Source organism: Hippocampus zosterae, chromosome 4 (genome assembly GCF_025434085.1).
Source record: "Hippocampus zosterae strain Florida chromosome 4, ASM2543408v3, whole genome shotgun sequence".
NCBI lineage: Eukaryota > Metazoa > Chordata > Actinopteri > Syngnathiformes > Syngnathidae > Hippocampus > Hippocampus zosterae.
Window position 1 is genome coordinate 20,273,304 of NC_067454.1, and position 15,456 is coordinate 20,288,759.

The 15,456-nt window shown below is 41.6% G+C and overlaps 5 protein-coding genes across 7 annotated transcripts in view; all 5 read left to right on the top strand.

The window, feature by feature from the left end:
- Nucleotides 1-10,542, top strand: part of LOC127599384 (zinc finger protein 572-like) — a 101,224-nt gene extending 90,682 nt beyond the window's left edge. The window contains exon 3 of the mRNA XM_052063327.1: nt 10,386-10,542. Within this exon, the coding sequence (XP_051919287.1) occupies nt 10,386-10,429 (44 nt within the window). The 3' untranslated portion in view covers nt 10,430-10,542. The remainder of the gene's footprint in view (nt 1-10,385) is intronic.
- The window catches only part of apip (APAF1 interacting protein), a 239,912-nt gene that overhangs the window by 5,369 nt on the left and 219,087 nt on the right, over nt 1-15,456 (top strand). The gene's annotated exons all lie outside the window — the stretch shown is intronic.
- LOC127599361 (gastrula zinc finger protein XlCGF8.2DB-like) lies at nt 28-2,711 on the top strand. The gene is made up of 2 exons (XM_052063289.1): nt 28-505; nt 1,388-2,711. Exons 1-2 carry the CDS (start codon nt 319-321, stop codon nt 2,251-2,253), a joined length of 1,053 nt encoding a protein of 350 aa, XP_051919249.1. The 5' UTR covers nt 28-318; the 3' UTR covers nt 2,254-2,711.
- LOC127599349 (gastrula zinc finger protein XlCGF7.1-like) lies at nt 3,758-7,807 on the top strand. Of its 2 annotated transcripts, XM_052063255.1 has the most exons (3): nt 3,758-4,272; nt 5,465-5,538; nt 5,607-7,807. In XM_052063255.1, exons 2-3 carry the CDS (start codon nt 5,533-5,535, stop codon nt 6,549-6,551), a joined length of 951 nt encoding a protein of 316 aa, XP_051919215.1. In that variant the 5' UTR covers nt 3,758-4,272; nt 5,465-5,532; the 3' UTR covers nt 6,552-7,807. The 2 variants fall into 2 exon arrangements, with proteins under 2 accessions (XP_051919215.1, XP_051919214.1); XM_052063254.1 differs by lacking the exon at nt 5,465-5,538 and having other exon boundaries at nt 5,578-7,807.
- Nucleotides 10,433-11,688, top strand: LOC127599873 (gastrula zinc finger protein XlCGF49.1-like; the record flags this gene model as incomplete). Its single annotated transcript, XM_052064086.1, has 1 exon — nt 10,433-11,688. A coding segment is annotated over one exon (642 nt), but the record flags the coding sequence as incomplete, so codon positions are not given.

Below are 15,456 nucleotides of genomic sequence, written 5' to 3' on the forward strand. Positions count from 1 at the left end.
AGGCGGTAATGCGTCAATATGATGCAATCGCCGTTTTTAACTCTCCCGGAAGTAAAACAGAAAAGAAAACACATTGCCGAGACAGTCTGGTATGAGTCCTCGTCATTGCGTTGATTACGGCATCGTTTCCTGTTTATGTAGTTAACATTCCGTTTATATAACATAGCAAACACAAGTAGCTATTAATATTCTCATAAACTTGTCTTGGTGCGCCTTAAAGCTTCGTAAACTCTCTCAGCTTGCTAGCTGCAAAGTTAGCAACATATCGTTCAGCAGCGCACGAGTGTAGATGTAAAGTGTTATGATTATCGTGTGAAAATGTGTAAAGTTGAAATGCTGAGAGCGTTGCTGAATCAGCGACTAAATGCGGCCGTTGAAGAAGTATTTGTAGTGTTTGAAAGAACGATAGCTGAGTACGAGAAGGAACTTTGTAGGACGAAAGAGGAGAACGAGCGGCAACGACAACTCCTGGATGCTGTTTTCAAGAAACCTCGACACGTACCAGGTTTGCTTGTCTTGTACTCACATGTTTCGAAACAGTTTGAGAAACACCACTTTAAACTTTCCGTGCATTCTCGCGAAAAACACTGCATTGCGAAAAACATTACAGTAATTTAAACTGTCCAAGCCTACAACAATATTCATTGGTTAAAGATATTTATGTTTTATGGGACCAACCGGAATTATAGGACACCAGGTGAGTACCTTATCTGCCTCTTATTGCTTATAATTACACTGTACCTCTTCCGGCGGCCCGGTAGTCCAGTGGTTAGCACATCGACTTCACAGTACAGAGGTACCGGGTTCGATTCCAGCTCCGGCCTCCCTGTGTGGAGTTTGCATGTTCTCCCCGGGCCTGCGTGGGTTTTCTCCGGGTGCTCCGGTTTCCTCCCACATTCCAAAAATATGCATGGCAGGCTGATTGAACACTCTGAATTGTCCCTAGGTGTGAGTGTGAGCGTGGATGATTGTTTGTCTATCTGTGCCCTGCGATTGGCTGGCAACCGATTCAGGGTGTCCCCCGCCTACTGCCCGGAGACAGCTGGGATAGGCTCCAGCACCCCCCGCGACCCTAGTGAGGATCAAGCGGTACGGAAGATGAATGAATGAATGAATGTACCTCTTCCAGTAGACCTCAGGGGTGCCTGGCATGTTGTGCCACAACATGAAGGCCCACAACTCTAAATTTTAAATGGCCTTTTTACTGTAAAGTCCCTTTAAAATAGATCGCCTAAAAGTTTGCATTATAGTGGTGGCAGAAATGATGAACCAATATGTAGATGTGGTTTACTGTCTTCATATTTAGTGGTTCCACAAAAACAACGTGAATTGATTGAGCAGTTTGACTCGACCAAACCATGTGTGTTTGTCCTCTTATGTCCTGCAGATGTCAGTGAAGAAGATCTGAATCCAGAACAGCAGGATCGGAGCTCCAGGGTGGAACAGGAGGAGCCAGAGCCTCCCTACATTAAAGTGGAAGAGGATGGAAAGCACCTTCAAGGGCTGGATTTCTCGGTGTATCGTGTCATTGTGAAGAGTGAAGATGATGAAGACAAAGGTCAAGGGGAAGAAGGTGCAAGCAGCAGTTCAAGTCGTCACAAGACAACAAAAGGTGATGGAGGATCACAAGCAGACAGCCGCTTAGCGCCATTGTCTGATAGTGGTGACACAATGTCTGACACTGACGATGAGCACTCTAAAAATGATGTGACAGGACACACTGATGACAAACACGTGAAATGTACTCAGTGTGACAAAACGTTTGGAAACAAGCGGAATCTGAAACGACACATGAGATGTCACACCGGAGAGAAACCCTTCCTGTGCTCAGATTGTGGCAAAAGATTCTCTCGGAAGGATTATTTAATAACACACACCAGAAAACACACAGGAGAAAAACCTTTTTCCTGCTCAGTCTGCAACTCAAGTTTTACTTTTCAGTCGGCATTATTTCAGCACATGGAAACCCACTTTGGGGAGAAACCGCAATGTCCTCAATGTGACAAAACCTTTGGCAACAAGAGAAACCTGATAAGACACATGAGGCGTCACACGGGAGAAAAACCATGCATCTGCTCATTCTGTGGTGAAAGATTCTCCCTGAAGAGAAGTTTGATCAGACACATCAGAACACACATTGGTGAGAAAACCTTCTCCTGCTCCATCTGTGACACAAGTTTCTGCTATCAGTCCGGTTTGAGTAAGCACATGAAGAAACACACCGGCGACGGTGTTGAGCTTAAGTGTGTGTGATTTGCGACCCTTTCAGTTTGAGCAACATCCAAGTGATGATGTACCAAGACAAAGGTAACAGGTATGGAAAACAGTTTGAGCATTTATTCATTGCTCCTGTTATCCAGTGAAAGGTCCACGTACAAGTACCCTCTTTGTTCTCCCTAGTAGGACAAGATTGGCGCACAAGTGTGTACATGTACCCAAACACTGATACATGTGAATATTAGCCAGATGATATGTATTTATATTGTATATGTGGACTGCTGTGATATGTTGTGATGTGCTCAACCGCTATTATAGTCGTGGAGATCTGCAGTAGCTTTCTGTCCTTGATACTCTACACGTATTCTCATGCTTAATGTGTGTACTTCCAGGCACTCATCGGTATAAGTAGGCCATCCCTCATTTACTGCCACAACCATGCCATAATGTTGTTCAATAAAGATGTCAACTCTTGGGCAAATATAAGCTTGGAACTGACCTTTATTTTCCTGCGGGGGACATATGCAATACTTTTTCAGAAAGACCAATACAAATTAGACGAAGATGCAACCCCAAATGTGCAAACTAGACTTAATTTCCAGTACCACCACATAGGATTTGAAAGGGTTATTTATTTATTTATTTACTGTAGGTAAGGAGATGTTTAAGCTTCAGTACTTCAGTATTATTTTGCTGATTACTCTCACACTCTATATTTGAAAATGTATCTGTACTTTCTCCTCCTTAAGTTGTCAAACTAGGCATGCTACTTTTTCTACAATCCGTGGATGACCACACAAGGTATAAAAGGCGAAGGGGGAGGGGTCGAGTCGACCGTGGTTGAGATCTTCACTGGCACAGATGTTGGGGACTTGGAAGGTGGAAAAAACAGGGACAGCAGCAACACGGAGAAAGAAGCATGAACAACGATGGCAATAGATTTAAAGAAGCAAGGTATTTCCCATCCATGACCTTGTTGAAGAAACTTGTTACAACAGACAGTTGGAGCCAACAGAAGGTAATGGAGGCCAGCGTGGTGGATCACAAGCAGACAACCTTTTAGCGCCAGTATCAGATGATGACATAACGTCACACTCGACTGACACTGACGATGATGATATATTGACCGTTTAATTTTGTTGTCCACAAATCAGTTAACATTTGCACGTTTGAGTAATTCTTTTAGAAAGCATGTTTGCCCACCGTTTTGAAATTTTAAAGCATATAAACTGTATTTGTCATCGGCCCGGTGGTCCAGTGGTTAGCGCTTCGACCTCACAGTGCAGAGTTTGTGGGATCGATCGGCTCTGGTCTTCCTGTGTGGAGTTTGCATGTTCTCCCCGCCCGGGCCTGTGTGGGATTTCTCAGGGTACACATTCCAAAAACATGCATGGCAGGCTGATTGAATACTCCAAACTTGTCCCGAGGTGTGAGTGTGAGCACTGTGATTGGCTGGCAACCGTTTCAGGGTGTCCCCCGCCTACTGCCCGAAGATTGCTGGGATCGGCTCCAGCTCCCCTCGTGGCCCTCGCGAGGATAGTAGATCGGAAAATGAAAGGATTAATGTATTTGTCATATCATGATCCTTCGTGACCGCAGTTTGTCCAAGTGGAGCTACCGTACAACGTCTTCCACGGCTCTCTATGTACTCTTTGGCGAGCCGAACGCGCTTCAGGAAAAACAAAATATAACTCTTACTGAATTACAACTAAACGGAGTGAAGCCTCGACACACACAGTACGACCCAAAAACTTCTTTACTCGACTTAAGTATCAAGAATTAAGTCCTCGTGTTTGGATGAACTCGTCTCGGTTACATGGAGGCGTCTCCTTCTAGCTTAGCTTAGTTTGCTAGCTGTGAACAAAGGGACTCGTTTGTGAGCAGCAAACTAGATCAACTGCGAGTGTCTATTATTGTGTTATCGCGGGAAAATGTGTGCTAAAAGTGAGAAAGAAGAATATGAGGGTGAACTTTCTCGGACAAAAGAGAACAAGCGACGACGTCAACAGCTGGACGCTGTTTTCAAGAAGCCTCAAATTGTCTTCCAGAAAGCAGGTTCGTTTGTTCTTTCCTTACACTTGTTCCGTAACCGTGCAATGCAGGGCGGTGCAGAGTAAAATCAAGAGAAAGAAGTCATTTAATCCGGGATAATTTACTTACTGATGACTTCATTTCAGCAAAAGTATTTTCCCATATAACTGGATTTTTTTTTTCTTAAAACAAGTAAACATCGCTAAGCTCGGCCCCCTCAGAAGTCTTCGAAATATTGTAGTGTACTTCTTTTACATATACGTGTAGAATTGTGGGGTTTCTTTTTTTCAAGTTAAACTTATTCATACAGTGAAATACTCAATTATACTCGATAACTATTACCTAACTGTGTTAACATTTATAAGGAAATGTATGCTTGAAGTGAAATGCTCTCATAAGAAGAATATCTTGGCAAACAGAGAGCAAATATACATTGATTTCACACACTGTATTTTTTGCTGGATTTTAGTTTATGCTGTGGGGAGGAAGTTGCAGACTGAACTGGTCCCCTATTGCAAAACTGTTGAAACTGCCGATTTCCTGATTAATATCCGCTTCCTCCACCTCTCTCATGTCTGTGGATTTCCTTCTCGAATGGAGTCTTCTGTCTCTCTTTGTTGAGTGCTTGTGTCACGCGTTGCTTTGCTGCAGAATTGGAGCCCTCTTGAAAGAAAACACTATCTTCTGACCAAGCTTCTTCTCTCAATGTCTTTTGTACTAATCGATTTGCACAAGACGTACTTTCCTGAAAATTTCCACAACACTCAGAATCATTCCTCCAAAAGTCAGATGAGAATGCCTTTTTATGACATAACCAGTAGCTGCTTGTCTACATTGGTGGCATTGCCGCAAAACAAGATTCTGCTTTCTGTGCAGACGGCACAAGTTTGACTCCCAGACTGTTTTCAGTTATTGCTGCTGAATACCCTGCAGTAGTGCCCTACGCCCACACTTAACTACAATCTTGAACTGCGCATATTTGTTCTTGATCAACAAGGATGATGACATTTATTTCTGAATATATTGTGTATGAGTATCCCACATTATTATATGTGTAGCATAGCTTTGGCATCGTGTGTACGATCATGGCACGCTGGACACTGACATGGCAATACTCCATCAAGGCTTGCTCTATGTCTTCTTTTACACCTCTTTCAAACTGAAATGTCTTCAACAAACAAAGAAAAGTCCACTTAGCTTGTTTAAACCTTTGCAGATTACCAGGACCTTGATGACTGATCATCTACACAGACATTGTTAAAACAAATACTACACAACAACGGAATGGCGGTAAGAGATTTGACTTGTTTGTCGTCTTGTTTCCTGGAGATGTCAGTGAATATCATTGTCCAGAGCAGCCGGAGCCGGAGTCCCCCGTTAAAGAGGAAGAAGAGGAGGGAGCGCCTTCTTGCTTTACAGAAGAGAAGCAGTCACAACTTCCACACATTAAAGAGGAAGAAGATGAGACTGATATCACCAATTTTCCCTTGACTGATGCCATTGTCAAGTGTGAAGCTGATGATGACGAAGGCGAAAGTAATGGTGACAACTGTGGAGGATTACAAACAGACAGCCTTTTACCGCCACTATCAGACAGTGACGACCAAACCTCGCACGCTTGTGATACTGATGACGAGAGGCCATCAAAAGGTGACAGAACACGTCATGCTGACAACAAACCCTGGAAATGTTCTCAATGTGAGAAAACCTTTGATGCCAAGTATACTTTGAAAGTACATATGAGAATACATACGGGCGAGAAACCTTTTGCCTGCTCAGTTTGTGGTAAAACGTTCACTCAGAGGGGACATTTGGGAACACATGCAAGAAAGCACACCGGGGAAAAACCTTTTGTTTGCTCCTTTTGCGGGAAAAGATTCTCTGGAAAAGGAAACTTAAGAACACATACAAGAACTCATACTGTGGAGAAACCTTTTGCCTGTTCGGTGTGTGGCAAAAGATTTACTATCAAAGGAAACTTAAGAACACACACAAGAACACACACTGGGGAGAAACCTTTTGCATGCACAGTTTGTGGTAAAAGATTTTCTCAAAAGCCAAATTTAGTTACACATGCCAGAACTCACACCGGGGAGAAACCTTTTGCATGCTTAGTTTGTGGTACAACTTTCTCTACAAAGGATGGTTTGATCAGGCACACTAAAACACACACTGGAGATAAACCTTTTCCCTGCTCAGTTTGTGGTAAAAGATTCTCTCAAAAGCCAAATTTGGCTGCACACGCAAGGACACACAGTGGAGAGAAACATTTGTCTCATTTTCTGGTCACAGATTCAAGATGAATATGATGGATGGTCTGACTTTTTTGTTTTCCTTTAGTGCCGACACCAATTATTGGTAATCAAGGAAACCGATAACCAATATTTGTCGCGGAAAATTATTTGCATCAACATTTTTAATACAAGTCCCAACATTTTGTTGTAATGCGTTTTGTCACATGTTTATCAAACATTTTTTTTTACTTGTTTCAAAATAGACATATTTGTTTTTTAAGGCTAACTAAAAATGCAGGGAGCTTGCAGGCTCAGCAGCATGTCTTCTAAAGTTGAATGAAAACATGAATAAATAAGATAAAATAAGATAAGATATCCTTTATTTGTCCCACAGTGGGGAAATTTACAGTCTACAGCAGCAAGATTGTGGGTAGAAGAAGAAAGAAGAAAAAACTTTTGCATTCACAGATAAAGAGAAGGTGGCTGTGCTCTTTACCAATAAAAATAAATTGCTGCCTAAAGTTTTATTCAATTTCAATATCATTATACTTTTAATCTTTCACTTCTCACTCATTATTATCTTTGTTTAAAGTTCAAAATCAAGAGCCCTCAGTCCTCTATGCAGCGACAGACCAGCAGGTCACCAATGTGAAGTCACCAATGTGAAGTCCACCTGAGAAATTAACATCTCAAAATAGCCCAGTTTGCGATGGATCACTTATTGTCCATCAGATTTAAAAAAAAAACCAGCAGGTACTGACCTGCACCAACATGCCAAATATCAGCCCCAATAATCAGCTGCGTCGCTAATTGGTCACTCACGAATGAAGACAAATTCAATAGGGCAAACAAAATCATATCCGCACGCCACACAGTTCTGGAGTTGTGAGTTTGAATCTGGGTTCTGGCCCTCCTGCGTGGAGTTTGCATTTTCTCTCCATGCTCACGTGGGTTTTCTCTGGGCACTTCATATTCCTTGCACTTTCCAAACATGCTTCTTAGGTTAATTAAGGACTGTGTTGTCCATAAGTGTGAATATTTGTTTGCCTGTGCCATACCAATCGTCTAGGATATACACCGCCTCTCATCCAAAGTCATCGGGGATACCCACGAGACAAGTGAGGACAGGCAGTTTAGAAAATAGATGGATGGACAGGGCAGAAACAGTTTTCATACTCATTTTGTGGTCAAAGATTGTCAAGTACAGACAAGACCAAGAGACACAAGTGAAGTGCCAAATAGACTCTGGTGGAACTTTGACTCTTGGTGGTATGATGGAAAAAAATGTACATGTGAGTTTAAATAAAATACAAGTCAAACAGTGACTGTGTCCAGTATCGTTCAGTGTTCCATTTTGATGTACAGTATGTCGTAGCATTACCTGATTCTTGAGTTATTTACATGGTGGTCAGAAGTTTATATCCACTCATCATGGGCATGACTGTCAAGTGAAATACGGCTTTACTGGCCTTAAAACTGTGCAATGTCCATTGAAACTCCACCGGTACCTTTGTGCACAGGGGTTACCAGCACACCAATTCCAGTGAGCGCCTTCCTACCCACCTCAGTGGGCAAAGACGGATAAGAACTGTTTCACTTTCACTTCACTGAATAAGCGAAGAACATCTTTGAGCTGGAGTCCCCACACATTAAATAAAAAGAGGAGGCTGATATCAGGTTTCAAGTGACTGGTGTCCATTTTGAAGAGTGAGGATGAAGGTGAATGTCAAAGTGATGACAAGAGAGGGGAAGAGCCTCCAAACAGAAGCACAAGTAACAACAGAAGGTGATGGGTGACCACTGGGAAGGATCACAAGCACACAACCTCCGAGCTCCACTTTCAGATAATACAATAAATTCTGATTAATAAAGCACTTTCACAACAGCTGCAACAAAGCGCCTAAAAAACAGTTAACATAAAGTAAAACAATTAACACAACATCATAATAATAATGATGACATAACTCTTGACACTGATGATGAAGAACATTGTAAAGGCGATATGGCTTGTCACGCGGACAAACGCTGGAAATGTTCTCAGTGTGGGAAAACATTTGATTCCAAGTATAATTTGGAAGTACACATGAGAATGTGTACTGGAGAGAAACCTTGTGTCAGCTGAGTGTGTGGTAAAAGCATCTCTGTAAAAGTAAACCTAATGAGTCACACACTGGAGAAAAAAAACAATATGCTCAACCTGTATTGTGTTTTATTGTTTTTGTTATTGTAAAGTGTCCTTGGGTTTCTTGAAAGGCGCTTCTAAATAAAATGCAGTATTATTATTATTTTCTTCTCTATATTTTCCTCTATTTATGCTTGTCAGTGCTTGGCTGTTGTATTCTGATCCCTGCTTCGCCTAAAAGAAGGAACGTACCAGGACTGTTCGCATGCGGTTTGTCCAAATGGAATTCCCGCACAGCTCCTGCTTCAGATTCGCTTCTGTCGTTTATAAACGTCTGTGTTCTGTGTACGGTTAGGTTAAAACATTTTTTTCAACTGGATTAAGACTGAACGTATCAAAGGCTCGACACGTCATATCCACCCCCTTTCTACTGGTGTAAAGCATAATGCGTTATATTTTGGGATACACTCGTCTCGGTGGACGTTGAAGCTTTTCTAACTAGCTTAGCTTAAAGCAGATCGCTAAACAGAGGGGAACGTATACGTTGCTGTGACAATCGTATGAAAATGTGTAAAAAAAATTATGAAAGAAGAGTACACGGAGGAACTTTCTGAATCGAAAGAGAAGAACGAGCGACAACGTCAATTACTGGATTCCTTTTTCTCGAAGCCCGAACCTGTCTTACACCGAACAGGCTTGTTAGCGTTTAAGACAGCTTGTTGAGTAACTACTTTCCGTTAACACCAAATGTTCTGTATTTATAGAAGTTTGTGTTTGCCAGCGTACTTCCGAGTAATAGAACGTGAGTGACTGACTTTACACCCGAATACGAGGACAAACAACATTGTGTGTTGTGCTGCTAGATATAGCCAGAAAGTCTAATTAACAATAAATTGATAAACTAATCTAGGGTCGTTAAGGGATGTTGTAAATAGACTCTCGGTGTGACTGAAGCCCAATTTATTTTGTTTGTCCGTCAGCGAGTCCCTAAATGTGAGGGTTTACAATGATTTTATGTCTTATAATTTTGGTGCGAAATAGAATCTAATAATGTTTTCGAATATTGAGTTACTTGAGGTGTTATGTTGACATCGGCCTTATGAAACCTGACATAAACCTTTGCAAGTGCCACTGAATCAAAACAAGACCGATGTCACATTGGCAGTTTTACAAATGTCTCGCCACCCCACTTGGCAGCCCTATCAATCTCCCAATACTACATTTAAATATTTATTATATTGTGTTTCATGAGGCACCACAGCAGGGGTAATTTTATTAATCTAGCATCCATCAAGGCTTGCTGCCTGTCTATACTAAACAATATTTGGATGGTTCTTTCGTTCTCTCTCTCTTTCTCTGTATCTCGCCCAAGTGCGGAATCAATGGGAATGCTAGTATACTGCATGGTGTCGTTACTCTCATAATAGTAATCAATACTTGTTGGAATACAAACTGGCACGGCTCGTTGATATGCAGCTATGGTGAGTGATATTTTTCATCATTTTTTTTTTATTGTCATCCTTGAAAATGTCTTTCAGACATCAGTGAAGAATATCTTTGTCCTGAGCATCAGCAGCAGCCACGGCCTCTTCACATTAAGGAAGAAAAGGAGGAAGAAGCGCTCCTCTGTATTGACAACTAAATGGACAATGATATCACCCACTTTCCATTGACTGGTGTCCCTTTGAAGAGTAAAGACTATGACGACAAAGGTCAAAGTGAGGAAAAAGTAGTGGCTGAGCTTCCAAGCAGCAGCTCAAGTCAACACATAACAACAGTAGATGATGAAGACACCCTTGGAGAATCACAAGCACATGCCCTCTGAGCTCCACTATCGGATCATGACATTACATATGATGATGATGATGATGATGATTGTGATGATCAACGCTCAAAAGGTGATCTGACAGGTCACTGTGTCTCCAAAAATGTCAAATGCTCTCAGTGTAACAGATCGTTTTTCAACAAGTCATCATTGAAAAGACATATAAGAACACACACTGGAGAGAAACCTTTTTCCTGCTCAGTATGTGGTCTTAAGGTAACTCAAAAGAGTAGTTTGACAGACCACATGAGAAAACACACTGGAGAGAAACCTTTTGCCTGCCCACTCTGCAAATTAAGTTTCTGGAGCCGTTCCTATTTAAGAACACACACACGATTTCACTCTGGAAAGAAGCCTTTTTCTTGTTCGGTTTGTGGTAAAGGATTCTCTCTGAAGGGAGATTTAAGAACACACACAAAAACACACACCGGGGAGAGCTCTTTTGTCTGCTCAATTTGTGGCAAAAGGTTCACCCGGAAGGGACATTTGAACACACACACAAGAACACACACCAGGGAGAGAGCTTTTTCCTGCTCAGTTTGTGGTCAAAGATTCCCAGACAAGGGAAGCATGATAAAACACACAAGAACGCATACTGGAGAGAAACCTTTCACCTGTTCAATTTGTGATCAAAGATTCTCTTAAAAGGGAAACTTAAGGACACGCACCAGAACACACACTCGTGCTCAGTATGTGGTAAAAGATTCTCTGAAAAGAGAAACTTAAAAAGACACACAAAAACACACATGAGGAAACTTTTTACCAGTTCAGTCTGCCATATTGGTTCAAAAGTGGAAGACCTTCATCATGAGAAGCAGTAACCACAGTCATCCCACATTAAAGAGGAAGAGGACCGTGATATCACCAGGTTGCCATTGACTGGTGTCATTGTTAAGTGTCAAGAAGATGATGATCATGTGAAAGCTTTTCAATTGAAGAGTTTAATCCAAATAGATGGTGTGACAGACAGGTATTAAAACAAAACTAAAAACAACTTGGTATTATGCTTTATAATATGTATTTGTTTTAAATCAATCACTCCCGCCTCCCCTTATCTGAAAATGCATTACACTGATAATGGGCTACCACACTCAAAAAAATATTTCCCAGGGGGTACATCAGTAAAAAATAAAAAGAATGAACTTTGGTCTGTATGTTAAACAAAATGTTAACACGAAGCATTTAAATTTCTATTTGATTACATTCCATTTTAAATCTCAAATGCTGAATGAGTGTGGCACACACCATTTGCATGAAGGTATTAAGAGCACCTTTTTTGAAAGATTTGGTTGGAACCAATATTAATAAGAGTTGACCGGTTCAGGAGGTCGGCTTTATTTTTATTAAAGCTGCTAAACTCCGGTCATCTTATGTTACAATGTACACGTTGGCTCAAATGTTGGAAGCCTTTTAAAAACAAGGTCAAAAAGTAAAAGAAAGGCAGTCTCAGCCGCGTTATTAATTTTCTGGTCGCTGTGATTTTTGTGTTGTCCCTGTGCGTCTTCTAATAGATACTTGCAACTCTTTGCTTTGAGGCGCTACAATTCTGTGTCTGAAATGACGACAGTCACACATTGATATTTTAAGTCTGAGAATCGATCAGTGGCAGCTCGTCCGTGAAGGGCGCGTGGGCCCCGCCCTCCGTCCCAGATGGGTCATCTTGATAGGGACAAAAGTTATATAATGGAAATAGATCTGAAATATGATGTCAATATACTTTGATTATATTACTCACAGACATTCTGAAAAGCCGAGCATTGCAAGGAATAATTATTACAATGCCTACTTAGAGCTAGGTTGCTTTTCCAGTAGAGCTGCAAGTTTAAGGACATCATGCATTGTGTCACGCAAATTGTCCATGATGTTAAATTAAAATGATGTGGCCACATTTTGGAATTACATGTGGGCATTATATTTTCTATTGTGGCTACAAAACAACAACAACAAAAAGATCACCATGTGATTTCTGGGGCTCCGTAGCTACTCTTCTCTGGTGACATCATGCAAAGGATCATGTGACAGGTGAGCCAAGTTTGTCTTTTCTAATCATCTCTTTGTTTTCTTGTGTCCTGCAGATGTGAGTGATGAAGATTTTGATCCTGAACAGCAGAAGTCTCCTCATAAAAAGAAAAGGACGATGAGACTGCTTTCACCCAACTGCCATTTAATCGTGTCATTGTGAAAAATAATGATGACAATAATGATGATGATGATGAAGAAAAAGAAAGTGATGAAGACCACTGTGTCGGATTCCAAGCAGACAGCCGCCTCTTAGCACCACTCTCAGATCGCAAAGACAAAATGTCAGATTCGCCTAACACTGATGATGAACACCACAAATGTGATTTGACACTTCACACAGACAACAAACGCTTGAAATGCTCTCAGTGTTCTAAAACTTTTAGTAACAAGAAAATCTTGAAACGACACATGATGACACACACCAGAGAGAAACCCTTTGCATGCTCCGTGTGTGGCAGAAAATTCTCTCAGAAGGGAAATTTGAGAACACACATGAGAACGCACACTGGCGAGAAACCTTTTTCCTGTGCAGCCTGCGACAAAAGTTTTAGTGATGGTTCAGCACTGATTCAACACCAAAAAACGCATACTGGTGAGAAACAATTCATGTGCTCTGTTTGTGGTAAATGTTTCACCCAAAAAGGAAATTTTATTACACACACGAGAACACACACCGGAGAAAAACCTTTTTCCTTCTTGGCCTGCAGCACCCGTTTTAACGATAGTTCAGCATTGGCACGACATATGAGAACGCACACTGGGGAGAAACCATTTTCTTGCTGATTCTGTGGGAAAAGCTTTTCCCTCAAGGGAAATTTTGTTGCACACACAAGAACGCACACAGGAGAAAAAACTCATTCTTGTTCGATCTGCCAAACAGGCTTTAGAGTTCGTTCAGGTTTGGTTCAGCACATGAAAAAACATGGTAGTGAGAATGCTTAACGACAAGTACTGTATGTGTGGTGTTTCATGTACTAGTGGCATTTACACACTTAATTGAAGCCAGAAGTTTCATGACTTTTTTTAATAGGGTGTCTATCTGCTATGGCAGTGTTGCTCCAACATTGTTGAGCTGTTTTTTTCTATTAAAATATATATACACTACACTATGACATGTTACATTTTTTTCACTTTAATTTTGAGAATGTTTCTTGTGTAAAATTCAAGAGTTAAACTCTAAACTCAGAACTGTACCATGAAAACAAACCACATTCAAATTATTGTATGTGTATTCAATATACGATGTCCATCAATTGATTTTCTGAATCATTTATCCTCTAAATTAATATACTTTTAATATTCTAGGCCACTCTGATTGGCTGACGCATGAGATGCCATACATTCATTATCTGTCAAGATATGTGTGTGGCATTACTTAGTTTCACTTTCTCTCCAGAACTTACTAAATTGCCTGCTACCGGTATTTTATGGTTTTAAGTTGGATACGCTCCGCTTTAACGCGGTTCCAGCAAGACTTCTTTGAAAATTGTGATCAGGCACCCAAGTACTTCATTCCGGTCTTTCATGATAATTTTAGATTACTGAGCAATGATCTTGGCTTCTCCATCTTGCCCTCTTTTGATTACACCTCGTAATTCCATCGTAACAACGATACTTGTAAAAAGTTTATCTTATTCTCCCCCATGGAGCCAGAGATGACTGATATAGGCGCAAAACCACAATGTGTTTTGCAGTCAAGAGTAGCCAGCCAAGACTCGGTGCTAGGTCACTGCTGAGGCTTAAATTGAACGATCTCATCTCGACTTCCCAACAGCCCATGTGTAGGTGGCGTAAGCAGTCCTGTGAAGCTTTATTGAATGGTCCCCGCTGTTTAATTATTGGAAAAATGTAAAAATCTATGATCGTTTTTTATTCGTTGAGTTTTGATGAGGCCCAAAATGCAAACTGATATGTAAGACTTTTCTAGTTTGAAGGAGTACACAGCATGCCTTGAACTGTTTTTTGTAAATAGTTATGTTTAATAATGATAATTACAGGTATTATATATATATTTTAAAAAATCCTCGTCTCGGCCAAATACCTCCAGCGTGTGAGGCAAGTCCTAAGAAGCCAGCTCAATGGCAAGAATAAAAACCGGGCAATAAACAGCTATGCCCTGCCAGTGATCAGATACCCTGCAGGAATAATAAGGTGGCCAAAGGAAGAGATTCAGACCACGGACGTTAAGACCCGAAAGCTCCTAACCATGCATGGAGGGTTCCATCCCAAATCCAGCACCCTGAGACTGTACGCAAGCCGAAAGGATGGAGGCCGGGGACTAGTGAGTGTGAGAGTCACTGTCCAGGATGAAACATCCAAGCTCCATGAATACATCAAGGAGAAGGCTCCAACGGATGACGTACTCAGAGAATGTCTCAGACAATGGGGAACATACATTGGAAGAGGGACCATCATGGGAGGACAAGGCCCAACACGGGATGTACCACCGGACCATAACTGAAGTGGTTAATCTCAAGAAGTCCTATCAGTGGCTAGAGAGGGCTGGCCTGAAGGACAGCACAGAGGCACTCATCCTGGCTGCTCAGGAGCAGGCCTTGAGCACCAGAGCCATCGAGGCCCAGATATACCACACCAGACAAGACCCAAGGTGTAGGTTGTGCAAAGAGGCACCTGAGACGATCCAACACATAACTGCAGGGTGTAAGATGCTGGCAGGGAAAGCCTACATGGAACGCCATAACCAGGTGGCTGGCATAGTCTACCGAAACATCTGTGCGGAGTATGGACTGGAAACCCCAAGGTCAAAATGGGAAACACCTCCGAAGGTGGTGGAGAATAACAGAGCGAAGATCCTGTGGGACTTCCAGATCCAGCCTGACAAGACGGTAATGGCGAACCAACCAGATATCGTGATCATAGATAAAGGGCAGAGGAAAGCCGTTGTAGTGGATGTAGCGGTCCCAAGTGATGGAAACATCAGGAAGAAGGAACATGAGAAACTCGAGAAATACCAAGGGCTCAGAGAGGAGCTGGAGAGAGCCTGG